Below are 27,593 nucleotides of genomic sequence, written 5' to 3' on the forward strand. Positions count from 1 at the left end.
CTACTGTTACATGTATGTTAGCAATTTATTATGTATAAATATGCCTCAGGGTAAGATATCAAAGTTTCCAATAATCTGTTAGGTTTACTGAATTTTGTTTGATCTGACCTACATACTAACTATGAGTATAGCCTAACGCAACTATGACATCATAACCATTGAAACTTTAAATTGCTTCTAGTCAACATTAGAGTAAAAATAAATAATAAAAACATGTCTGTCATGTCACATCATACTTCATTTTAAGTGAAGAAAATAAAAAAAAAAGTTTGACCTTTGTTTCCCATTACCGCGAACGTTTGTCTGTTTTATATAATAATGTTTTGAGTAAAAAATTTTGGAATGAATTTCTCTACAAATTGTCATTTTGCTCGATATTCAGCAAATTATAAAGTGTAACCTTTCTGGAGTATGGCATTGAAAAATAGGTGCAACTTACACTCGTTTTTCCGTAGTATATTTCGTGCACATTAACCAATCACAGAAAAACTTAACCACATAAGAATATAAAAACCATTTCCGTTAAGGTGGATTTCCACTTAAAATCAAACAAATCGGAAAAAAGCAATAAAAATACTGAAATTTGATTAAATATCTGCTAATTATTTTGTTTTTAAAATTTTTTGTTCCTGAAAGTTGACTGGCTTTAAACCTTTCTGCTTTCTTAGCATTGAAATAATCCACTCCGCCGCTATTCCTTTGCAGGCTTAATTTTGTTTTAAAAAGATTTAATCTTTGACGTCAGTTAACTAGAGAATTGATATTAAAACTGGCTGAACTGACTTGAACAACGCTCAATCAATAGTCATGATAATGCCAAACCTACAATCTTGGGCGACGTTTTTGGTTATAAAATATGGTGTAGGTAGGACCAGCTCATACACGTTGTTAACATTTCTGAAAGTACTGAGAGAAAAAGATATTTTTATTTTCCCATTTTTTGCTAAAATTGACCCAGTCCCAAGTCATTTAACGTACAAAACTCAGATTATTCTGGGGCCTGTTAACAATACAGTTGATAACTCCAGCATTCATTTTATCAAATCACTTTCTCGAGTCTCTTGAACTTTCGTTAATACTTCATGGAGAAAGACATAAACAGAAAAATAACTGATACAAATATAATCTGATTTCTAACATATATACATTGTGCTTTTAAACAATTTTGGCAGAGCTACATATCAGTCCAGAACCTTTAGGACTGTGAAATATTTCTGCCAAGTAATTGTAAAAAATGTTTAGTAAAATAAAAAAAATAATAAACCTTTGTAAATAAGCAAAATAGAAAGAAAATAAAACACTTCAACACTACAAAACAAAAGTAAGTTCAAATAAAAAAGATATCGTTCTAAATTTTAAACACTTTCTAGACAAAACAGTGATTTTATATATGTCCTTTTTGTTTTTCGACCAATAACAGCCTTGACAAATTGTGCACTTAATAAGGTTCAGCATAATTAACGTAATATATATCTACGATATCTCCAAAATTACATAAGATGTAAACTACATTTATTAAAACGCTTAACGTATTTGTCCGAATCATGCTACTAGACACAAAAAGTTATTAAACAAAACAAAGAATCACGACATTTTATAGTTTGTTACCACTTGCTATTTTAATATAACGCAGTAAAAAAAAGGAGGTAATTCAGCACGTCTTTTATCTCATTTTCTTTTCCGCTTCCCTTCCACCCTCTCATTAGCGCTCAGGCTGTCAAATAGTATAACGATTTCTAAACGTAAGTGTAATACAGCTAGTTATTTATATACTAGTTTATACTTCATGCATTTTTAGCACAAAGTGTAGATTATGAACGATTAGTTAGTGCAACACTCCAGTTCTATAAAACATCGCCTAAAAATTTTCTAAAGAGATTCTATTTCGTCGGAATTTTTTTTTATACGCCGGTTTTTACAACGGGAAATGTAATTGTTTTGTTTTGTTATCTGCAACATTTTTTAAAAAATTAGGGTGATAAGAATGCACGAAAAAAACTTCGATATTTCGACTTACAAGAACACCGTCAAGGAATATTAGAGCCAGTATTAAACACTGCAGGACCTCTGAAGCAAGTTATATATATCCTAACATGGGGAGCAATGATTAGTGCATATTATAGTATCAGGATACGAAATTGTAGGAATCCCGCAACCCCCCCTTGCCTCTGCATTCCACCACGCCACACGCATATCGATGTTAAAAATTCCCAATTAGAAATATTGTCGTCCCAAAGTTTACAAAATTAAAGATAATCTTTGAAGCTCAAAAATAAACAACTTAGCTTTGGTCTAATTTAGGTAACGCAGTAGTGTTCTTATTGGCGTATAGATATTTGAAAATATAAAAAATCAAACAAAAACAATAGGGATAATACTAATGATTTGTCAAACTACAGAGTACCACTGTTTATTCAACATGCTGTCGTCGAGTGTTTATTGTAGCCTCTTTGCAACGGTTGTTGGTTTTCGACTAGTGACTTACACGAAAGTCAAGCTAATGGCGGGGGAAAATGTATGATCACTGAGGACAAAAACAACAAACTTAAATCATCTTAAATATCACACTGGACATCCAAATACAAATGACAGAAAAGTCCCATATATAGCTTTATTACCCAGGTAAAGGGCGGCATGTCATTGGTTACAACTTACGTCATAGCGGGCAATAGCAACCGTGTTTAAAGTTTTAATAATCCATATAACAACGTATTACTATTATTGTATTACCGAATACTACAAGGCATTACAGTGTATTACTGAATACTACAAGGTATTACAGTGTATTACCGAATACTACAAGGCATTACAGTATATTACCGAATACTACAAGGTATTACAGTGTATTACTAAATACTACAAAGTATTACTGAATACTACAAAGTATTACAGTGTATTACTGAATACTACAAGGTATTACAGTGTATTACCAAATACTACAAGGTATTACAGTATATTACTGAATACTACAAGGTATTACAGTGTATTACTGAATACTACAAGGTATTACAGTGTATTACCGAATACTACAAGGCATTACAGTATATTACCGAATACTACAAGGTATTACAGTGTATTACTAAATACTACAAAGTATTACTGAATACTACAAAGTATTACAGTGTATTACTGAATACTACAAGGTATTACAGTATATTACTGAATACTACAAGGTATTACAGTGTATTACTGAATACTACAAAGTATTACAGTGTATTACCGAATACTACAAGGTATTACAGTATATTACTGAATACTACAAAGTATTACAGTGTATTACTGAATACTACAAGGTATTACAGTATATTACTGAATACTACAAGGTATTACAGTGTATTACTGAATACTACAAAGTATTACAGTGTATTACCGAATACTACAAGGTATTACAGTATATTACTGAATACTACAAGGTATTACAGTGTATTACCGAATACTACAAGGCATTACAGTATATTACCGAATACTACAAGGTATTACAGTGTATTACTAAATACTACAAAGTATTACTGAATACTACAAAGTATTACAGTGTATTACTGAATACTACAAGGTATTACAGTGTATTACCGAATACTACAAGGTATTACAGTATATTACTGAATACTACAAGGTATTACAGTGTATTACCGAATACTACAAGGCATTACAGTATATTATTGAATACTACAAGGTATTACAGTGTACTACTGAATACTACAAAGTATTACAGTGTATTACCGAATACTACAAGGTATTACAGTATATTACTGAATACTACAAGGTATTACAGTGTATTACCGAATACTACAAGGCATTACAGTGTATTACTGAATACTACAAGGTATTACAGTGTATTACCGAATACTACAAGGCATTACAGTATATTACCGAATACTACAAGGTATTACAGTGTATTACTAAATACTACAAAGTATTACTGAATACTACAAAGTATTACAGTGTATTACTGAATACTACAAGGTATTACAGTGTATTACCGAATACTACAAGGTATTACAGTATATTACTGAATACTACAAGGTATTACAGTGTATTACCGAATACTACAAGGCATTACAGTATATTACTGAATACTACAAGGTATTACAGTGTATTACTGAATACTACAAGGTATTACAGTGTATTACCGAATACTACAAGGCATTACAGTATATTACCGAATACTACAAGGTATTACAGTGTATTACTAAATACTACAAAGTATTACTGAATACTACAAAGTATTACAGTGTATTACTGAATACTACAAGGTATTACAGTGTATTACCGAATACTACAAGATATTACAGTATATTACTGAATACTACAAGGTATTACAGTGTATTACCGAATACTACAAGGCATTACAGTATATTACTGAATACTACAAGGTATTACAGTATATTACTGAATGCTACAAGGTATTACAGTGTATTACCGAATACTACAAGGCATTACAGTATATTACTGAATACTACAAGGTATTACAGTGTACTACTGAATACTACAAAGTATTACAGTGTATTACCGAATACTACAAGGTATTACAGTATATTACTGAATACTACAAGGTATTACAGTGTATTACCGAATACTACAAGGCATTACAGTATATTACTGAATACTACAAGGTATTACAGTGTACTACTGAATACTACAAAGTATTACAGTGTATTACCGAATACTACAAGGTATTACAGTGTATTACTGAATACTACAAAGTATTACAGTGTATTACCGAATACTACAAGGTATTACAGTATATTACTGAATACTACTAGGTATTACAGTGTATTACCGAATACTACAAGGCATTACAGTATATTACTGAATACTACAAGGTATTACAGGGTATTACTGAATACTACAAGGTATTACAGTGTATTACTGGATACTACAAAGTAATACGGCATATTACTAAGTACTACAGTATACAATACGGCATATTACTAAGTACTACAGTGTATTACTGTATATTACAAAGATATTACATTAGACAGTAGTATGTATTAACAACATCACGACGTTGATAAATTGTTTAACGTCGCGTGTCGGATGCAGTTGAGCTGTCGTGAGGAAAGGAATACGACAATGTCGGGTAAAGGTGAGGTTGTGTTAGAGGTTCAAGTATACGACATATTCACAGACTATATGGATCCTTCCATGAAGTGCTTCCCGACTTCCCAGGAAAAACTTTGCCTGTTTAGAAAACACGGGTGTGTATGTTTTCCCATATCATCGAAGAAACGGGAATAAGCTGTAAAGTACTCAAGAATTTCTCATACATTTCGATTCTTGATTGTGATGTAAAGTGATGGAATTTATTTTGAAACGTGAAATGCATCTTTATTTCACATTTTAGTTAAGGAAAAATTTACAAAAGGTGGGGATCACACCCAGTGTACGATTCGTACTGTTAAAGGACCGTGGGTCAATAATTTAGTATCCAATATTGTTCTGCCCGGATAATGAACATTGGCCTGATTAAGTACGGCAGCTTGCCCCGGTTAAGAACAGGGCAGAAAATACATAATCAGGGCAACATAATCGGGACAGGCCGGCTTATTACTCAAAAAATATTATTTGGCACTTATAAAAGGAACATAATCAGGGCAGTTTATATACGACAGTGTAATATTATTTCTCACTTATTATAGAACGAACATAATCGGGGCAGGCCGACTTATGTATGACAGTCAAATATTATTCGACAATTATAGGACTTAAATAACACAAATATAATTGGGGCTGACTGCTTATCATTCGTGGCAAATACTAAATTTTAAGATTCGCAAGTTTAATAACTTTTCACCAAAATTAATTCCCGCAAAAAGAATAATTTAGGTTCCGTGAAATTTAGTTGCTTCAAAGTATATTATGTTGAAATGTATTTACTACAAGGGTAGTTTATACTAAGAATTACGTCGACACTTTTTTATTTCGCCATGTCTAGATTTTAGGGGTGTTCTATTTTCCAGAGAATGTTTAATTTACAAAAGCTTGAAGAAAATGCCAATCACAGCCTGTCTCCCAGCTATTTATATCAGCGTTCATAATCCGGTCACCACGACATAACAGTGCAAAAAAAAGATAATCGGACCGTGCGTACATAATCCGGCTGTCCCGGTTGTAAACAGGTCGTTTTCGCAATCTGGGCAGAACAATTGTTATATTACCGCGAAGGTCACTGGCCTGTAAATGTGATAAAACACAACTGGTAATGGCGTTTTCGCTAGGAGGAAACCTTGGGGCTGCCACATCCACTCCTGCATTTAGCTTTGGGGCTGCAAAAACAACTGCTCCAGCACTGTTTGGGGGACTCGGATCTAACACAACTGCAGGTTGATATTTTTGATAAGATAGTTTAGCTATAGATCACTTTCCAATATGTTAACAAATGTTTTGCTATAAAATTTTACGAATATATAGCTAGCTAGCTGTACTTGGGCGCGCACATTCTGGTAGGTAAAAAAGCGAAACAATACATGACAAAATTTCCTGTCTATTATTTCCACTGGGGGCCGCCTTGGCGTAAATGGGGAGTCCTAGAGTATTTAATGCTCCTTTTGAGCTATGCAGTCCCAATACACCTTTACAAAATTCAATTGTACATACGTTCCTACGGCTCTTCATCGTTTTACAATACCGGAAGAAAGGAGGTAAAAAACATGTTTTTATAAGAGTTTGTTTGACTATAATAATAAGGTACAACTTATGTGTACTTTTCGTTAAAAACAAAACGCAGCAAGAAAAGTTATCACGAAAAAACGTACTCTTATAAAAGTGTGATGTTTACCTCCTCTGATTGCAAAATAATCTATGATGGAGTATTAGTTTTACCAAATTACCATAAAGGTGTATTAAGGACCACGCTCCACTAGACAACTGCCAGCAATATCTAACAGCCATTGTGCCATTTCCACAGTTTCCCTCACAAGGCTTGAGTTAACCCGATGCTATGGTAACATTCACTCGACCATGTTGAATCTCTGCCAAGGGGAATCGAACCCTGGTCTCCTTCACAAAGTGTGAGAGTTTTAACAACTAAACTATGGCGCCACTGTCCTGTGATTGGCTTAAACAGTATCACATCGAAATATGTTCGTGAGAATAGACCACTATAGCTAACACGGAAATTCCACAAACCAGACCTACATTGTTACCATGAAAAAGTTTTTATTGCAAACCAAGTTATAGATCCTGAGTTATTGTTTTAATCAATTCACCTTTATAATATATATACATTAATAAAGCTTAAATGCACATCCCTTAACAGGTCTAAAATTGCTGATGACAGAAAATGACAAAATTTGCTATTACTTAAATATGACATCATAATTTATGCAACATATAATTTATTAAATCTAAAATTCTTTAAATGTGTATCTTGAGAACAAAAAGAGCTTTTAAAAAATTGAAAGAGATTTTGAACCAACTTTTTAGGCTCTCTATATAATATAAACCCAACATCATTTTATACCTCTCCCTAAAGGTAGATAACCCTAGGTTGAGGATGGCTAGTGTAAATGTTGGTACTCTGAGAGGTAGAGCAGGTGAAGTAGTTGAAATGTTAGAACGTAGATCTGTTGATATGTGTTGTGTTCAGGAAGTTAGGTGGAGAGGAGCTTCAGTGAGATTTGTGGAAGGTAGGAGGGCAAGGTATAAGCTTTTTTGGATTGGTAATAGTGATGGATATGGAGGAGTTGGCATATTCGTTGCAGAGAAGTGGGTAGAAAAAGTAATAGATGTTATGTGTGTTAATAGTCGTATTATAGTGATAAAGTTTTTAAAAGGTAATAGGATTTTCACTTTTCTGTGAGTTTATGCTCCACAGTGTGGACTCAGTGAGGAAGTTTTATGATGAGTTAATAAAAGTCACATCAAAGTTTGGAGACACTGAACTTGTCATGATGGGTGGCGACTTTAATGGTCATGTTGGGAAGTCATCTGAAGGTTATAGAGGTGTGCATGGAGGCTATGGATTTGGGAGCAGAAATAAGGAAGGGGAGAGATTGCTTGAGTTTGGAATGGCAACGGACATGGTGGTTTGCAACACATCATTCAGTAAGAGACAGAGTAGGCTGATAACATATGAGTCAGGTGGTTGTAAGACACAGATAGATTACTTTTTGGTTAGAAAGTCAGACAAGAAAGTGGTGAAGGACGTGAAAGTTATATCGGGGGAAGAGTGTGTTTCCCAGCATAGGTTGCTGCTTTGTGATATTATCTTGAAGAATGTCAGAGAAGCCAAGGAAGAGATTGTAGCAAGACAATTTAGTGCAAAAGTTCAGCAGTTAGCCTACAATAGTCAATGTGATAGTGACAATGTTGAAAGTACTTGGACTACTTTGAAGAATTGTCTTCTAGAAGCTTCTGATGATACCTGTGGGTGGACGAAAGGACCAGCTAGACATAGACAGACCTGGTGGTGGAATAATGAGGTTGACCAGTGTATAAAGGAAAAGAGGAAACTTTGGAAAGAGTGGAAGTCAGGTGGTAGTAAAAATATTTACTTAGAAGCTAAGCGTCGCGCTCGTACAGCAGTGTATAAGGCAAAATCAGAAGCAGAGAGAAACAGATTTGCAGATGTGTTAAGAAGGGAAGACCAGCGCAATGAGGCATTCAAGATAGCAAAGCAAATAAAGAAGACTAAAGATATTGTAGGTGAGAAGTGTATACGTAATGATGAAGGTGTTTTGGCTAGCACAGAGGAGGAGAAAAGGGTAGCTTGGAAGAATCATTATCAGAGGTTGCTTAACACTGAGTTTGATTGGGACGAGGATAATTTGTCTAATGATGATGTCGTAGAAGGGCCAGCTATGCAGATCAAGACAGAATGGGTAGTGGAGGCTATTAGGAAATTGAAGATTGGCAAGGCTGCAGGAGTATCAGGTATTGTTGCAGAGATGGTAAAAGCATCTGGATATATTGGAGTTGAGCTTATTACAAGTCTTGCTAACCAGATTATAAAGGATGGTGCTATTCCGAGTGAGTGGCAGTCGAGTGTAATAGTGAATTGTTTCAAGGGCAAGGGTGATGCATTAGAAAGGGGTAACTATAGAGGTTTGAAGTTGGTTGATCAAATAATGAAAGTTATTGAAAGAGTGATTGATAAGTTACTTAGAGAAAGAATTGATATAGATAAGATGCAATTTGGTTTTGTTCCAGGGCGTGGCACTACAGATGTGATATTTTTACTCAGACAGCTTCAGGAAAAGTATTTAGGAAAGAGAAAGAATCTCTATTATGCCTTTGTAGATTTAGAGAAAGGTTTTGATAGAGTGCCACGTAAAGTTATTTGGTGGGCTATGAGAAAATTAGGTGTGGATGAGTGGCTAGTTACGATGGTTCAGTCTATGTACAGCAATGCTAGAAGTCGTGTCAGGATTAACGATTCACTTAGTGATGAATTTAGTGTAAATGTTGGTGTACATCAGGGTTCAGTACTTAGTCCTTTGTTGTTTATTCTAGTCTTAGAAGCGCTGTCGATGGAGTTCAGAACAGGTTGTCCATGGGAGTTATTGTATGCAGATGATTTGGTTCTCATAGCAGAGTCGATGAAAGAATTAGTTGAAAAGTTTGAGAAGTGAAAGAAAGGACTAGAAGAGAAAGGGCTGAAGGTAAACACAGCAAAGTCTAAAGTCATGATAAGTAGCATTGCAGCCAAGTGTGACCTTGTAGTTGGAAAGTGGCCTTGTGGAGTTTGCAGGAAAGGGGTTGGTAGTAACTCAATTTTTTGTCAGACTTGCAAGCATTGGGTACATAAGAAGTGCAGTAGTATTAGTGGAAGGTTAAGAGCTGGCATACAGTTTGTATGCAAGCGTTGCAAAGGTGAGATTATAGAGAATGAAGTATTTCCAGCTTTAATGATGTACGACAGTGGCTCGTTAGAGATAGTTAAGAACTTCTGTTACTTAGGTGATATGTTGGGCAGTGAAGGGGGTGTTGGAAGAAGTGTTACTTGCAGGATAGGTTCTGCTTGGAAAAAGTTTAGAGAGTTACTTCCTTTATTGACTAGCAGAGTCCTGTCAATTGAGGTAAAAGGTAGGTTGTATGAGGCCTGTGTAAGAAGTGTTATGTTGTACGGTAGTGAGACATGGGCAGTGAAGCAGGAAGATCTTGACCGTTTAGACCGTTTAGATATGAGAATGGTTAGGTGGATGTGTAATGCCAGTCTGAGAGACAGAAAGAGTTCAGATGAGCTAAGAAGCAGGCTAAGTCTCCGTAGAATTAAAGATGTTATACAGATAAGAAGATTGAATTGGTTGGGGCACTTGGAAAGAATGGAGGAGGATAATTGGGTAAGAAAGTGTAGAGACTTGATAGCTCCTGGGGCAAAGCCCAGAGGCAGACCGAGAAAGACTTGGCAGGAGGTTATAAGGACAGACTTGATAGAGAGGAAGTTGAGTTTAGATCTAACACAGTCTAGATCAGATTGGAAGAGGGTCATTAATATACCCCGTCCAACCCATGCTAGCATGGAAAACGGACGTTAAGCCGAGAATGATGATGATGATGATGATAAAGGAACGTTATCTCAAAGTTTTAGTGGGAAGTCCAGCGAGTTTAATGGTTCATGGGGATGTTTTCTTGTCATTTTAGAACGAATTATGTCAATTTTTAAGCTTTAATGCATTATTTTTATTTTGGAACAAAGTATATGGAAATTTTTAGAATTCATGTATGAAATACAACAACATTTTGCTTAGAATGAACATATTTTCAATATTCTAGATCAAAGTATGATGTTATTAAGCTTTGTAAGAATTTGCTCGTCATTTATTAGAAGTCCGGTTTGACATTGTTTCAAAATTTATTTCAATAATACGTCATTAACACCTTCACATCGAAGTAGAAATGATATTTTGGCAATCATATCAACAATGATTTTGGAATTTTTTTCCAAATCATTGGTTTATAAATTCAGGCAAATTTGCTGAAGTATGAAATGTCAAATATTATTGTCCTTTGTTGTACCTGATCCATGACAGGTGTCCCCCCAAAAATATGGTAATAAAATTTATGTTTATTTAGTATAATCACATGTTCATATCAATGACAATGAATATATAAATGTACAGAAAGAAACAACTATGCTGAAAGCATTGCATTTATCTCTTTAAAAAAGTTAAGAATTTAAAACAGGTAAAAATGTAGGGATGATAAAGTAAGGATTCTTATTTTTATAACTCCCTAAATAATTCACAGCTTTTAAAGGATGACTTAGAATGTCAAAAGACAATATTATCATCATTTAGCTTAAGGTCTGAAAAAATATTGAGGAAAAATAATAATGATGAGTTTATCTTTATCTATATTATAATACCCATATACATCTGTCCGTCTGTCTGTCATGCAAAATGGTAGCTTAGCTGCGCAAGTAGCAAGACGCACGTAATCGGTATAACAGGGACGAGCAAACCCATGGATTTTTCCACGGGCTAACGATTAGTTTTATAAAATATCATGCAGCCAATAACTTTTTGGACATTTAATGCCTTATATTTAAACTTAACCAAAGCAGGGATGACAAGTTGGTTAATTTAAGAATGTTCCATATTGGATAACTTACTAATTAATTTTAGTAGAACTTTACCTAAATTTTCATAAAAACATTGACCTGATAATAAAGTTTAGGTGTGCATTTTACCTCTTTAAGTTTTGCATGGATGTTTACTATTAATGTGTGGTTGCGTTCGGTTCATTGCAAAGGCATGTCAAAGTAATTGTTTGTTTGTTTATAATGTTCTAACTATAACTTTTTTTGCCAGGATTTGGACAGTCAAGTGGAACAACAACTTTTGGTACCACAACAACTACAGCAAGTGCATTATTTGGTGGACTTGGAGCACAAAGTACAACTTCAACTGGTTTTGGAGGCTTTACTGGATTTGGTGCAAAAACCACTTCATCTGGGTTTGGTGGATTCGGTTTTGGAACAACAACGACCTCTGCTGGCACTGGTACAGATTAATTCATATATTTTGTTAGAACATGTGTCGACTGTCCAAACAAAAATGTTAAGTACACATCTATAGATGAGTGCTTTTTTTTAGGTTTTGGTTCTACCAGTTTAATTCCAGGTGATTAGGTTGCAAATTTGGTTTTGTTACTGTAATATGCATTTTTTATTTAATTCTATTATGTTGTTTTTTCGACAATATGAGTTAACCACTTAAGACTAATTCGATTTTTTTTGTTGTTGTGATATATAGGTTTTGGTGCAAAATCGACTGCTACTGGTTTTGGTTTGACAACAACACAACCAACATGGTCAATGGGTAAGTATATAATGTGATAGTGATTGCTAACCAACTGTTGGTGGCATTTTAGGGGAATTTATGTTTTTCTCTTTCAAGGTAAAAAAAAAATTTTAAGTAAGGTTTATAGATATTCGGGTTGGCAATCAGTTGCGGATGTAACAAAATTTTAATTAATCATGAAGTGCTATCTTGGACTAGTAATATGTTAACTAATTCACCCTCTATAGTATCAATGCATAGTCAATAAAGGCTGTGGTAAAAATGTTTTTGGATGAAGTATCCATGAAGAAAACCTGTTTCCTGAATGATTTAGTGCAGATAAAAAAAAAATCGATCTATACATTTAATTTTTAACGATTTTAATAGTTTTCATATCTAAAGGGAGAGATTCACACACAAAAAATTGATTGAAGAAGGAAATGCTACCATTGGAGAAAAGCTTTTCCTGGAGAAACCTGGAAAGAAACAAAAATATTTTTCCTTTTATGCAATCGTTCTGAGACTTTTAATCACATTTAGGGCAGCAGTCAACGCAACAGCAACAACAAGTTGTCGAAAATCCCTTGGCTATAATGACAAGTGCCTTGACAATGCCAACTTTGTTTGGTGATGAAAGAGATTCCATTATTGCAAAATTAAACCAACTGCAAGCACTATGGGGTCAAGGAAAAGCTTACTATGCTAATGCGCCACCAATACCTTTTGGTCCAGAAAACCCTTTCTCTAGATTCAAAGTAAGAGATTTTTTATTACATAGTAAAATGTTTTCTTACACTGTTCAGCCCTAAAAGTTTAAATTTTTAAATATCAGCAACTTTAGCAAGTTTGTAAATGTGGGAATTAAAGACCTGTTAAAAGTCTTCAATTATATTGTGTCACGAAATATGAAAATTTGAGTCATTGTCTTTTTTTTTATTTAAAGCTTTTGCATGTAACCGTGGCCATCATCAGTAATACAACTTTTTATTCCTACCAAAACATGTGTATACTAGTACGCACTAAATTGTAAATAAGCTTGCCATGTGGGATACTTACCAGACACAAAATATTCCTTAGTAAATAAATATTATGCATATGACGTGATGTGCTTTAACCTAAAAATATCTGAAATGTACAATGACCCCCCTGTCTCACTTCTTTTCCAATTCTAAAACACCTCTCTTCTACCATTTAAACAATTCTCTTCTGTATTATAAAATAATGTTGGACTTATGTTATAGAGCTTAAAAAGTTGGTTAACAAGTCTTATTAAATTTTTTAAAAATCTCATTTTGTTCTCAAGATATTCACATTTAAAGAATTTCAGATTTAATTAGGCTGCATAAATTATGATGTCATATTAAGTAATAGCAACACAGGTGCTTCCGTCACTCACACTTCATCAACTGTTTTTGTTGTAGCCAGGGGTCCTGCTCTATTTTTTATTAAAAATATCAACAACAAAAAAAACAAAAGTAAAGCCAGACTACATTCCAGTAAGTTTCCAGCAAGCATAATCACAAATAAAGTATCTTGAATCAACTTCGTTCTGTAAGTGCAGAGAAGTTAAATGTAAAACTTATTTAACAATAGAAAAAAGAGACAGCGAAATGGCTGTCAGAGTCCTCAAAATGTGTCACCCAAGCAAACTGTTGAAAAAAATAATGGAATATCTTGAATACAATACTGCAATATATTGTTACATAAAGATCTTGGCATGCCAATATAATGCATAAATTCTGAAACTTTAATACTTATTGTATTATTTGATTTTTTTTTTATTATGGTGAACTGGGAACTAAATTGCTTGTGTTAGATCTAAAATGTGAAATTGGTTAAGAGCTGAAATTCTGAGGCACAACAGACTCTTTATGTCATTATTATTTATTAGTCAACATACGCTTTTCTTACAGTCAATTGGCTATAGCTGTTTACCTACAGCCAAGGACAGTGATGGCTTTGTGTCACTTGATCTGAAACACAAAGAAGGTTACATAAAAGAAAATCAACAACAACTCGTTGAAGCCCTACATAAATGTCTTGGAAGTAAACCAACATTATCTGTGTGTGTAGATGGCGTCAGAAGCTTGCCCAGTGACAGGTATAATCACGTGACTTCTGCTTTTTATCTTAAAAATTTCCTCTTAAAATAGAAGGACATGTTTGTTGTTAGAGTTTGACAAGTTTTAATTTGTGGTATGTATGATATCATCATAATGACTAAAAGCTTTTGCTCCCATTTATCAAGGCACCCTTCACAATGAGATTTACAATTTTGTTGGCAACTAAATTCTACAATCTATGACTTTTAAAAATTGGTTGATATTTGTGTTGCTAAATTTTTGCTATTTTAGTGTTAAACAACATCATTTTTTACCTTGGGTTCCCTTTAAGGTTAAATTTCTGTTTTTTATAATATATGTATTTGCAAAATAAATGTTTTTTTGTTCAATAATAATATCGTTTTTTAAAGCTAACCTAATTGGTGAGTGGTAGGTAAGCTTCAAAGTAAATATAAATACCTTTAATCTCTCTGTTTTCCATTTTAAAATTTGCACAGCAGTACTTATTAGACCACTGTCCATCGAAAAGGAGAGCATGCATCAAACTTTTTATCAATTTTAAGCTGAACATGTTGACAGATCACATATTATTAATTTATATTATGGAAAAAAGATTGATGGGGTAGATTGTCAATTTAAATTGATTGTATCAGGACGTTTTATTTCTTGCTTCAGTGTGGAACCATTGTTTTGTTTGTTACCTAAGAACAAGTGCTTCTTTCTTGCAATTCTCATTAAAAGGCATTTTAGGTATTTACCTGACTCTAAATCTGTTTTTAGGTCTGAAGTTGTTATTTATGTTGTTGAAAGACAAACAAATGGCTCCACGCGAAGAATTTTAGCCACTGAACTCTATGCATTTCTTAGTCAGGATAACATCAAGGTTGGAAGTCTTACACTATGTGCTGTATAATTCAGTATTTGTAGTTTCTGGCTAAGTGTCAAAATATGCACTTCTAAAATACAACAAATTTTTGGTAGAATTGCATTATTTAACAGTAAATGTGTGTAATCATTTTTGTTGCTCATAGTTCATTTTTAAATTTTGCATACACTTTTTTTTTCTCTTCTAAATCTGTCAAGTTTTGATGTTTATCCTGCCAAACTAAAACAGGTAAATTTTTTTAGAATCAGTTAAAAACAATGGGTGTTGAAAACTTGGTAGCAAAGACAACTTTTACAGAATCACAATTAAAGCAGTTTCTTGATACTCCTCCTCTATGTGAGAATGAATTTATTGTGCTGATCTACTGTACATTTGTCTCTAAAGATTTAAATATATGTGGGTGAGCACTACATCAGTGACACCTAGTGTAAAATATGTGGACATAGTGTTTTGGATATGTAGAAATCATAACAATTTATGACTTCAAATTGTTTATTAAGGTATTGATGCAATTTTATGGGAGCAAGCGAAAAAAGATAATCCTGATCCTGCAACGTACGTATTGTTGCAATGTTTGCACGAGCTGATGCTACGTGAAAAGTACTGGTGCAAAATTAAACTGTTTTAGAAAATTCTTTTCTGCTATAAAATTTGTCTAGTATTGCATGGCAAAAAGAAACTTTTTTGGTAAAATGAATAAGAAATAAACTCTTCCAGTAAAATGCTCTTTGATTTTTTTTAGTTTAATACCAGTGCCTATGTTGGGCTTCAATGAATTGTTAACTCGTTTGAAACACCAGCAATATCAAAATACTCAGCATGAACGAAGACTTGACGTAAGGTTGTTTTTGGATACCTATAACAGCACTAGGTATTTTTTCTATGTCAAACACAAACTTTGATTCTGACAAGGACTATATTTAAAGGTTTTTAAAAAGTTTGATATTATATTATTGTTTTATTATCTTTTCCCACTCGTGGTTGGTTAAGTATTTCTACATTCGCGAAGGTTTGTGGTGAAATCTTGTGTTCTTAATTGTGTTCTTAAGTCATTAAAAAGAATTAAAGTTCAGGGAGCCTTAATTCTTTTTAATTACTGATATTCACTCAGTACAATGTCAATTTCACATACGGATTATGTTATAAATATGTAACTTTTAAGATAGCATGTTTCTTAAAAAATCTTGTCCTACACTCCCAACCCCTTCCAATGAACAACCTCTAAAAAATTAATCCCGCAATCTTTTTGTTTAGTTAATTTCTGAAGAAATCGATACACTCCAGAAATCGCATTCGACGACTATTGCGAAATTGGCACAATATAAACGTAAACATCTTGAACTGGGTCATAGAGTGCTGGAGGTATAAATTTTTTTGTTTATTTCGTGAGTTAGTATGCTCGGTTGGTTATAGACCTGTGTATTGGTAGCACTAATGTGACAGTGACTTTTAAAGATGAGATTAAGGAGTGGTGGAAAATGGCTTGATGTGTGTCATGCATTAATTTTTTTTTAATAAGAGCAGATGCGTGTAATATAGGATAAGAATCTGTAAATATATTTGATTTTGGATCAAAATGCGTGGCAATTCTATTTCGATTTTCTTTAGGTAATGATCAATTTAGAAAGTTCGCGAAAAATCGGATATGCAATTGAGCCATCTGAAGAGCAACTAAGGTTAATTTTTTACAAGTTATCATGTTTTTAAAAAACTTTTAGAAATATGAATGTAATATTTATTGCTATGTCAAATTTAGAATTCAACTAGAGTCTCTACAAGCAGAACTCAATGCGCCAATGCAATTTAAGGTTTTTTTTTTCATTTTAAATGTTTTGGTAATATCCAATGTGATCTCCCCCATCTTTCCTGTTATGTAATTGGTCTTTGACATTACTGTACCACAACTCATTAAGCTACATTGTAAGGTTTGACATTTTAATAGGGGCGTTTGAATGAACTGATGTCGCAGATACGTTTACAATCACAGATTAATAACAGACAGAGCAGTTCAGCGTACTCTTTAGATGAACATATCAAAGTAGAAATTAAACAGGTTAGCTTTAAATTTGGTATCCCTGTAAATGTGATGTAGTTAAAGTGATTGGATTCGAACTTAGATCAACAAAAATTTTCACTGAAAAAAATATGTTACTTTGGACTGGTTTTTTTAGTTATGATATTTACATTTTCCTGTTTTTTATTTATTGATTTAACTTCGAACTGCAAACAATTAATTAAATAAAAGAATTTTATTATTTTGTAAAAAAATGATTCTGCTAAATCACGTACTATTTTTTTATTCCAAGTTAACTTGAAAACGAGACGTAGTAAAACAAGCTGACAATTGGTTGGCAAAGGTTAATTTTATGTCAAAATATTGTAACATGCTAAATTGATCTCAAACCTAAAAGTAACAAAACATCTAAGGTTTTTAAAAACCTTAAAATTTGGGTTTTGTGTATTGCTTCATCACAGTGCTGTCGACTAAAAAATGTATTCGGCTTTATTCCAAATAAAAAGGAGAACTGTAAAAAAATCTGCAAGTTGTATGTTTTACTTTAATTGTAAAGTAATTTTGTGTAACAAAATAACTCTCTCTCCTTGTATAGCATCTCACGCAGCAACAAAACGGCCTTCTACAACTCATATCAATAATAAAAGACGATTTCGAAGACTTAAAAATCATTGAAAATGGCGTTATGGACAGCATATACCAACCACGTCGATGAAACAAAAACACAACGGGAGCCGATGCAGGGCAGGTGTGACACATTGCCTTTTCCGTGATGTTTGTTTAGCGCATTGAGAAGATAATTGATGCCGGGAAAACGATACGTGTAATAGTATAAACAGAGGGACTTGATGTTTACTTAGCTGTGTAAACGAGTCAGGCAATGTTCAATTTTTACAGTGTTACAAATATAGAACAAACAGCAAAAATTATTTTAATATGTTGCAATATTTTTTATGTTTTTTGATATGTTATAAGTATTTATGTTAAAAGCTGTTTAGCTAACATTGCATGCAGACTATTGCTTCATGTTATCAACTATTGTCATGTAACAAAAATATTTTTAATTCTTTTCCTATCATGTGTTACAATACAAAAAAAAGTATCCTTTCTTTTGTCTATAGTGTATTTATTTGCACAGGTAGTTCAAGTTGATACATGTTCTTATGGATTTTGTTATGGATGTAACTGGCCTGCGTTTATATTTTTTTGTTTTGTGTTACTTCTATGATGAAGTGTACATGGTTAACCGAATTGCTTAAAAATCGTTTTATAATTGTTCATATCGTACTAGAGTTTTTTTTTGTATCTAAGGTATCATTAACTTATCATTAGCTACCCTTTTCAATTAGATCATAGTAAAATAATGTTGTACCACGTGATTCGAGTCCTACTTGGAGCGGCTGTCGTCACTGTCGGAACAGTTCTACTGACTCCTTCTCTTTCACCAGAAGTTCATGAAATGATGGTGAGCGCTTACTTTTTTTAACTGGTGGTCAAAGTCTTTTCTCTTTAAATAACTTTTATTTCTTTCATTAAGGCGAGTTTTGTTGCAAGACACGTAGCTGTTTAATTGTTAAAAACGTTAACTACTCTGTTAAAAAAGCGGATAGCGAAAAGACAACGAACCTAACTTTCTAACCTAACTTCTTTGTACCAAAACCCGTTATATATTGCGCAGACGCCTGGGCTTTAATTAATTTGTTTAATTTTCAGACTGGGTGCTATATTGAGTTGTTTCTTTACCTTCAGCTAACAGTCTTTACAATTACTTATGTTTGTAAACCTCTACTGCTTTTTCAGAAATCACTATCCAAAGAAATGTACGACGTCAGTCCATTCGTAGATATGTTTGATTTAACAATCGACCAATTGCTTTTAATTTGCGGTGTAACCTGGATTGTATGCGGCGGGCTTATTCTGTTAGCACCCCAACCGCTGGTTAATCTTGGTTACCTACTTATAGCGATTGACTCAGCTATTGGTATTTATTGTCACGTGAAGTTGGATCATAAAGCAAAAACTTGCGCACCGACAGCTATCCTGCTTTTTGTAACATTGTTTCAATTGTTTAAACGAAGAACGAATGTAAAAGAACATTACGAGTAATATGGTTTTTTTTTTTACCACGAGGAACAGTTTTCATTATTTTTACGTAGTGAATTTTGAATTGTTTTATAATATATATATTGTATGTAGGAAGTTATGTCCTATTCATATTTCTTGATTATCTGCACCTAATGAATATGCTGGTACTCATTATAATTTTGCTTGTTCCTTTCTAATTTTCTGGAGCAACTTCATTTCAAAGAAAAATACGTTGGTATAAATGTTGCGTTAATGATTTGCGTTTCCGTGCTTTTTATAATACTTCTATTGCATGTATTTTATGAGAGAAATCGTATACACAACTTTGGTAACCAGATAATGAAATTCAAGTGTTTGCTAAGGTCGTTGTCGTGGAAAATGTTAGGAGAAAATGGATAATATCGGAAAATTATAAATGTCCGATATTTTGGACACCGCTTTATTTGAAAAACTAAAATTTGGTACACATGTTTCTACTAGTTAGAGGAACTTACCAAATTTTATACATGGAATGACCCAAAGTTCCGGCTTGTTCACTTTAACGAATTACTTGATTTTATTATTTATTTATTTTTTAGAGTAGATTTAAAATGTTTAGGCGTTTATTTTCCTTCCTTCTTGGACTAACTTTCGTTGGTGTTGGTATTGTTACTGTATCTCCAGTACTTTCACCGGAAGCACATCAAAAAGTGGTAAGGTTTTAGTTACTTTGTGTCTTCGCTTACACGGAATGAAGCATTTATGCAAATCTAAAATAAACTTTTCGATTTTTTGTAAATCTATTGGATTTTCATTATTCATATACTATTACTTCTTTGGATTTCAAAGTATTTTAAACCATTTTTTACATTTTACATTTAAAAGAACCTGTCGTTCTTTTCTTTTTCTTTCGTTGTTTGTTTTTATTTTGTAAAGCGTTGATCTTTTTGTAGCATTTATGAATTTTGAAAATAAGAAGACAAAAATGAAATTTTTAGCGAATGGGCAAATAATTTAAAACGGTGAATTTTGTCAAGCATGAAACCAGGTTTCCATTAAGCATGTCAGTTTATTCGCGATCATGGATTCTTAAAGTTTGCAAAAAATTATTTCTGAACCAGTCAAAATAGCGAGTCGATACACAAATAAGCCTCCAAAGTCAGATCACAGTCAAGAATACGACTTATAGTACCATAAAGGTAATAACTGAAATATCGTAATAATAAAAAGGGACTCTATTATTTTGAGCGGAAAAAGAAGTAAGAAGGGATATATTCTGACCTTTTAAGCATTCAAAAGCGGCTGTTACTCAAAAAAAATATGTAAAAATATATAGTGCTCATTATTTATTTTATTTTCGTAGAAAGAAATGTTCACCGAAGTATATCCCGTCAGCCCGTTCGTAGAATATAAACTTGTTGACATCGAGACAGATTTGGCTTGTTTTGTGTTTGGGGTTACTTGGATAGTATGTGGAGCATTGATTCTAATTGCTCCGTATGTGCTAGTTAGACTCGCTTACCTTGTGATGACCATCGTGCTTGGAATAGATTTGTACTGTCACATAAAACTGGATCATGGAGCCAAAAAGCTCTTTCCAGTGACATCACTTTTTTCACTGACCTTGTTTCAGTTGCTCGATGGCGGTGGATATTACGTGAAACAAAAGTACGAATAAATCAATTTTAATTTTCTGTAGGATTTTATTTGCCCGTATTTTGTTATAGGAATATTTTTAAGCATTTGAAATTTTTTATCATTTTTCTTTATGTATTATGACATTTGAAGAATATTTGTAGTTTTTTCACATTTTTACTGGTTGTCCACTATAATAAGGAAAAATAATTAGTGCGCTGAAAGCTAATGAAAAATAAATAATGATGCTTTTCTTCTCACTTGTTCCTATATTAGTTTTTAGTACTGTAAAAGTGCTGACCTGGCTTGGAACAATGCCCGTCAAACGTGTTGCTTCAAAGCATATTTAGTTGGTGGTATCGCTTTTACTGGCCTTTATTTTTTCAAAGAGCTATCCTGCATTCGTTTACATTGTAACATTTAATTGTTTTGTCATACATCAAAATAACGAATCTCTCGACTTTCCCAAAATCTTTGTTTGGTATATGTTCTGATTCGTGAAGTTTATTTTCGCGAAATATTAGGACTTGCAAACTTTAGAAAAAATTAATTCTTTAGTTCTCGCGAATATAAATTCCCTCAGCATAGTTCTATTGACTTAAATACTAATTTAAAATAGGTTAAGAAAATAACTTCTTTTGATTTTTTTTTGTTTTTTGACTGTTTACTATAGTTTCAAAAATTTAACACCGACAATTAATATGTGATCTACAATCCAGGACAAAATTCTAGTTTCAAATATGGTCAAAAGCATGAGAAATGGTTAATATACTGCATTCGGTTTTATGCACACCGTCAGGGGAAGTGGAGAGTGACTTGAAAGTGCTAATTGTACTTTCTGCCACGCTTGCATTAGACCCCGCTAAAGCCCTAAAATTATGGAAAGTATTCTGAGTTAGGTCCTAACCAAACGCCCTAAGAGTTTAAAATGTGTGAATCTCGTAATAAAAAAAACTGTCTACACGTACACCATCATAGTTAATAGACAAAAACTATGCTTACACAATTACGTCGGGATAAACTTCTAAATTTAAGTTATTACATTAGGGAATTATAAGTAACCACCAAAACTAACATATTGGTGAATTTGGTATTCCTATTTTTACCACAACAAAAGCTGAAAATCTTTACAGACGACCTACAACTTCTTCCCCAGAGATTTTTATGTATTTGGGCAAAAGGGGGAGGTTGAATGACCTATGGCCTAATAATACTGTTCCGTTGTGTGTAAAAGACTGCGCTAATTCAGCTTATCGTGCTTACATAAATAAATTAATTCCACCAAGAAAAAATTAATTAAAAATCCTCTACTTTTACATGTTAACGCGGATTTACATAGCTAAGAAAATGGCAATTTATTTCCTCTAATTGTTCGGACGGGAGAAAAAATTAATTATTTCTTCTCGCGCTTTTGCTTAGAGAAGGAATATGATGTAACTCAACAATTAAGGTGATAAGGTGAACAGCTGCAAATTTCGATCGAAGCACCTTTTACCGTGGCGGATGTCGCTGGAACTCGGCCTCGTTTTCAGAACCTGTTCCACGAGACATATTTCGTCAAACCATTAATAAGAGCACTGCTGATATGAGAAACAAAAAGCCCTGGAAACAAGGTTGGCTAAAACTCTTAGAAAACGCAGCGTTAGTAGAGCGTGATTTCTTACTTGAAATACCCACACTTTTTAATTTAACTCTTTTACTTGGCTACTTACCTTATCTATTTTCAGTTTGATTCATAATATATAAAAATTTTTAGAGCGTGTAGTAGGCAATATCTGCTGAAATTCTTTCATCTATTTGTCCCCTGGGGTTAGGTAGTCACGGGGTTGAAGTATTCACATGTAAAATATTTTCGTCGCCGGTTAATTAAACTTTCGTTCTATTGATGTTGTAATCTCGATTATTCAAACATGTTTTCACAATTTTTTACGTTTTTTTGTTTCTCAAACAAGGCAGGTATTTGTTGACAACTGAAACGAGCAATCGCATATTAATATTACTGTTGACTGCTTTTGTTACTGCATCGATTTTTGTGTTTTATATGGGAATGAGCTCTAATTTTATTACTTTGCCCTAACCAATTGGCGAAATCAATACTTGTCTAAAGTCTGTTTTTTTTGTAACCATAAAAGCTTTTACTCAGACATTGCATTGGTGGGCTCATTTGTTAGCTAGCTTATTATATAATATTTAGCTAGCTGTTTAGCTATACTAGATATCAGTCATCTGTTTAACTCCATAGACAGTTATTTCATGACATAATTTTTTGATTTTAAGTCTAGAACAATGGACATGTGTGTGCACAAAACACAGGCATTTTTTGTTTGACTATTTTTGTTTACCATGATTAAAAGCTTAGCTTTCATAAATGTGTTCCAGTTTTCATATTTGAAATGTATGGCCAGCAATAGTTACAATAAACACTGATGTATAACTAACAAATCAATTTATCCAGCAAAGTGTAATAATGTTTGTCAAGCTTAATCTTGTTAATTATTTCAAATATATGTTGACTAAAATGAAAGCAAGTTTTGACTGTAAAGTACGATGGCCCCTATTCGTATTCTGCCACTTCTCTTCTGCATTTTGACACTTCTATTCTGCCCTTAACACTTCTCTGCATGTGACCCCAAACTTTCTCTTTACAACTAAATCCAAAAGTATGGTCTGCAATTTTACACCCATGATCTGCATATATTTTTTTACTTTTCACAAGGAGTATAATGGCTAACACATGCTTAATTTATAATTTTTGGAAGAGAAGTGTTTTGAACAGGAGAGAAGCGTTTCTAATGGAAGAGAAGATTTCAGAGAAAAAATAGAAGTGTTTTTATTAAGAAGAGAAGTGAGCCATAGGGCCATCGTAGTAAAGCATCCTATTTAGTAGCTATAGATAAATCTACAAAGATACCTTAACTGATGCTAAACTCTTCACTATATATCAAGGGTTGGTTAGCTTTTGTTATGTGTTGCTGCCATAAATTGTAAGTTTGTCATATGAACTTATTTTTATCTTATTATATTGTAACAGAAACTATACGATTTAAAAAATACTACTACTAACTGCTCTATTTAAACTACATAAGAAGTTAGTTCTTCTACAAAGTGACTATAATATATACAAACTACAAACATATAAATGAAAATAAACAGGCTCTTACAAGCTTGGATAAATACAAAAAAAGGCTGGCTCATAAAACAAAGTAAAGGCTGTATAAGATGTAAAAAAATCTGTGGTATATTGTCAAAAAGACTGAAAACAATTGAATAGCAAGTCTAGGCAGTAATTGAAGTGAAAAACCATGACAGATGGAATGGAGGCAGAGTATAATTGAAAACAAGAACTGAAGAGGAATGGGAGGCAAAGGCATAGCCCTATATAAGGTAAAACTTCAAACCCAGTGGTCAGCAGTCTTAGAGGTCAACAATAGGAGCTAACCAAAACAAATCAATTGCAGTGCTGTGTAAGGACTTCGTACTAGCTGAATTTGAATTCTCATAAAACTTATAAGGAATATAAAACTACAATGTGGTTTTGCAGTCGGGGAATACTGATAAACAGGAGATCCCACAATCGCATGATTTTTCAAAATGCCACGTGGAACTACTACACTATAGCAAACTAAACTATTAGACTGTAACAAAACCCATCAGGTTTAAAGTAAAGGTTTTTAAATCTCTGTTACTTCCCAATGTAAATACTATTCCTTCTAACGTATTTAAGAATTATATATAACTGACACAGTTTTCTCAAATATCATCATTCATCATCATTCTCGGCTTAACGTCCGTTTTCCATGCTAGCGCCGTAGATTAGTGGTTATAGCTCTCGTACTCTGTGCGGGAGACCGGGGTTCGATTCCTCTTGACGGCGATTCAACATGGGTGAGTGAATGTTACCATAGCCCCGGGTTAACCCAAGCCATGTGAGGGAAATTGGGAAGATGGCACACTGTGTGGGCCGTTGGATGTTGCCGGGAGTTGTCTAGTAGAGCGCGGGCTCTAATTGGGTCTGCGTAGCTCAAAATGAGCATTAAATACTCTAGGACTCTCCATCTACGCCATGGCTCCTCCTGGAAATAATAGACAGGGTATATCCCTCGATATTTGTGAGGCTAGCCATGTAAAATATGCACATCTATCTATCTATCTAGCATGGGTTGGACGGGGTATATTAATGACCCTCTTCCAATCTGATCTAGACTGTGTTAGATCTAAACTCAACTTCCTCTCTATCAAGTCTGTCCTTATAACCTCCTGCCAAGTCTTTCTCGGTCTGCCTCTGGGCTTTGCCCCAGGAACTATCAAGTCTCTACACTTTCTTACCCAATTATCCTCCTCCATTCTTTCCAAGTGCCCCAGCCAATTTAATCTTCTTATCTGGATAACATCTTTAATTCTACGGAGACTTAGCCTGCTTCTTAGCTCATCTGAACTCTTTCTGTCTCTCAGACTGGCATTACACATCCACCTAACCATTCTCATATCATTCCTTTCTAAACGGTCAAGATCTTCCTGCTTCACTGCCCATGTCTCACTACCGTACAACATAACACTTCTTACACAGGCCTCATACAACCTACCTTTTACCTCAATTGACAGGACTCTGCTAGTCAACAAAGGAAGTAACTCTCTGAACTTTTTCCAAGCAGAACCTATCCTGCAAGTAACACTTCTACCAACACCCCCTTTACTGCCCAACATATCACCTAAGTAACAGTAGTTCTTAACTATCTCTAACGAGCCACTGTTGTACATCATTAAAGCTGGAAATACTTCATTCTCTATAATCTCACCTTTGCAACGCTTGCATACAAACTGTATGTCAGCTCTTAACCTTCCACTAATACTACTGCACCCAATGCTTGCAAGTCTGACAAAAAATTGAGTTACTGCCAACCCCTTTCCTGCAAACTCCACAAGGCCACTTTCCAACTACAAGGTCACACTTGGCTGCAATGCTACTAATCATGACTTTAGACTTTGCTGTGTTTACCTTCAGCCCTTTCTCTTCTAGTCCTTTCTTCCACTTCTCAAACTTTTCAACTAATTCTTCCATCGACTCTGCTATGAGAACCAAATCATCTGCATACAATAACTCCCATGGACAACCTGTTCTGAACTCCATCGACAGCGCTTCTAAGACTAGAATAAACAACAAAGGACTAAGTACAGAACCCTGATGTACACCAACATTTACACTAAATTCATCACTAAGTGAATCGTTAATCCTGACACTACTTCTAGCATTGCTGTACATAGACTGTACCATCGTAACTAGCCACTCATCCACACCTAATTTTCTCATAGCCCACCAAATAACTTTACGTGGCACTCTATCAAAAGCTTTCTCTAAACCTACAAAGGCAAAATAGAGATTCTTTCTTTTTCCTAAATACTTTTCCTGAAGCTGTCTGAGTAAAAATATTGCATCTGTAGTGCCACGCCCTGGAACAAAACCAAATTGCATCTTATCTATATCAATTCTTTCTCTAAGTAACTTATCAATCACTCTTTCAATAACTTTCATTACTTGATCAACCAACTTCAAACCTCTATAGTTACCCCTTTCTAATGCATCACCCTTGCCCTTAAAACAATTCACGATTACACTCGACAGCCACTCACTCGGAATAGCACCATCTTTATAATCTGGTTAGCAAGACTTGTAATAAGCTCAACCCCAATATATCCAGATGCTTTTACCATCTCTGCAACAATACCTGATACTCCTGCAGCCTTGCCAATCTTCAATTTCCTAATAGCCTCTACTACCCATTCTGTCTTGATCTGCATAGCTGGCCCTTCTACAACATCATCATCAGACAAATTATCCTTGTCCCAATCAAACTCAGTGTTAAGCAACCTCTGATAATGATTCTTCCAAGCTACCCTTTTCTCCTCCTCTGTAGTAGCCAAAACACCTTCATCATTACGTATACACTTCTCACCTACAATATCTTGATTAGTCTTCTTCATTTGCTTTGCTATCTTGAATACCTCATTGCGCTGGTCTTCCCTTCTTAACACATCTGCAAATCTGTTTCTCTCTGCTTCTGATTTTGCCTTATACACTGCTGTACAAGCGCGACGCTTAGCTTCTAAGTAAATATTTTTACCACCACCTGACTTTCACTCTTTCCAAAGTTTCCTCTTTTCCTTTATACACTGGTCAACCTCATTATTCCACCACCAGGTCTGTCTATGTCTAGCTGGTCCTTTCGTCCACCCACAGGTATCATCAGAAGCTTCCAGAAGACAATTCTTTAAAGTAGTCCAAGTACTTTCAACATTGTCACTATCACATTGACTATTGTAGGCTAACTGCTGAACTTTTGCACTAAATTGTCTTGCTACAATCTCTTCCTTCAGCTTCCAGACTTTTTGGCGGGGCCTGTACTTTCCCTTATCTTCTTTAACACTCTTCAAGATAATATCACAAACCAGCAACCTATGCTGGGAAACACACTCTTCTCCCCGATATAACTTTCACATCCTTCACCACTTTCTTGTCTGACTTTCTAACCAGGAAGTAATCTATCTGTGTCTTACAACCACCTGACTCATATGTTATCAGCCTACTCTGTCTCTTACTGAATGATGTGTTGCAAACCACCATGTCCGTTGCCATTCCAAACTCAAGCAATCTCTCCCCTTCCTTATTTCTGCTCCCAAATCCATAGCCTCCATGCACACCTCTATAACCT

General features: G+C 34.1%; 2 protein-coding genes across 4 annotated transcripts in view; both read left to right on the forward strand.

Annotated features, from left to right (window-relative positions):
• The window catches only part of LOC130655330 (uncharacterized), a 40,831-nt gene extending 19,685 nt beyond the window's left edge, over positions 1 to 21,146 (forward strand). Inside the window, exons 2-3 of one of the 2 annotated variants that reach the window (XM_057458074.1) lie at positions 18,535 to 18,652; positions 18,988 to 19,429. In XM_057458074.1, the coding sequence (XP_057314057.1) occupies positions 18,551 to 18,652; positions 18,988 to 19,293 (408 nt within the window). In that variant the 5' untranslated portion in view covers positions 18,535 to 18,550 and the 3' untranslated portion in view covers positions 19,294 to 19,429. Of the gene's footprint in view, positions 1 to 18,534; positions 18,653 to 18,987; positions 19,430 to 19,848; positions 19,965 to 20,614 lie in introns of those variants that run through there. The other variant, XM_057458073.1, reaches the window with a different exon arrangement.
• Positions 6,143 to 18,301, forward strand: LOC130655329 (nucleoporin p54-like). 2 transcript variants are annotated; one of them, XM_057458071.1, is made up of 15 exons: positions 6,146 to 6,323; positions 11,754 to 11,945; positions 12,039 to 12,065; positions 12,198 to 12,263; positions 12,765 to 12,979; positions 14,138 to 14,325; positions 15,068 to 15,170; positions 15,416 to 15,509; positions 15,674 to 15,728; positions 15,916 to 16,009; positions 16,428 to 16,535; positions 16,782 to 16,849; positions 16,930 to 16,981; positions 17,116 to 17,226; positions 17,783 to 18,301. In XM_057458071.1, the coding sequence occupies exons 1-15, from the start codon at positions 6,203 to 6,205 to the stop codon at positions 17,900 to 17,902; spliced, it is 1,614 nt and encodes a 537-aa protein (XP_057314054.1). In that variant the 5' UTR covers positions 6,146 to 6,202; the 3' UTR covers positions 17,903 to 18,301. The 2 variants fall into 2 exon arrangements, with proteins under 2 accessions (XP_057314055.1, XP_057314054.1); XM_057458072.1 differs by lacking the exon at positions 12,039 to 12,065 and having other exon boundaries at positions 6,143 to 6,323.
• Positions 21,147 to 27,593: the final 6,447 nt, after the last annotated feature.

The sequence above is a fragment of the Hydractinia symbiolongicarpus genome, chromosome 8 (genome assembly GCF_029227915.1).
Source record: "Hydractinia symbiolongicarpus strain clone_291-10 chromosome 8, HSymV2.1, whole genome shotgun sequence".
NCBI lineage: Eukaryota > Metazoa > Cnidaria > Hydrozoa > Anthoathecata > Hydractiniidae > Hydractinia > Hydractinia symbiolongicarpus.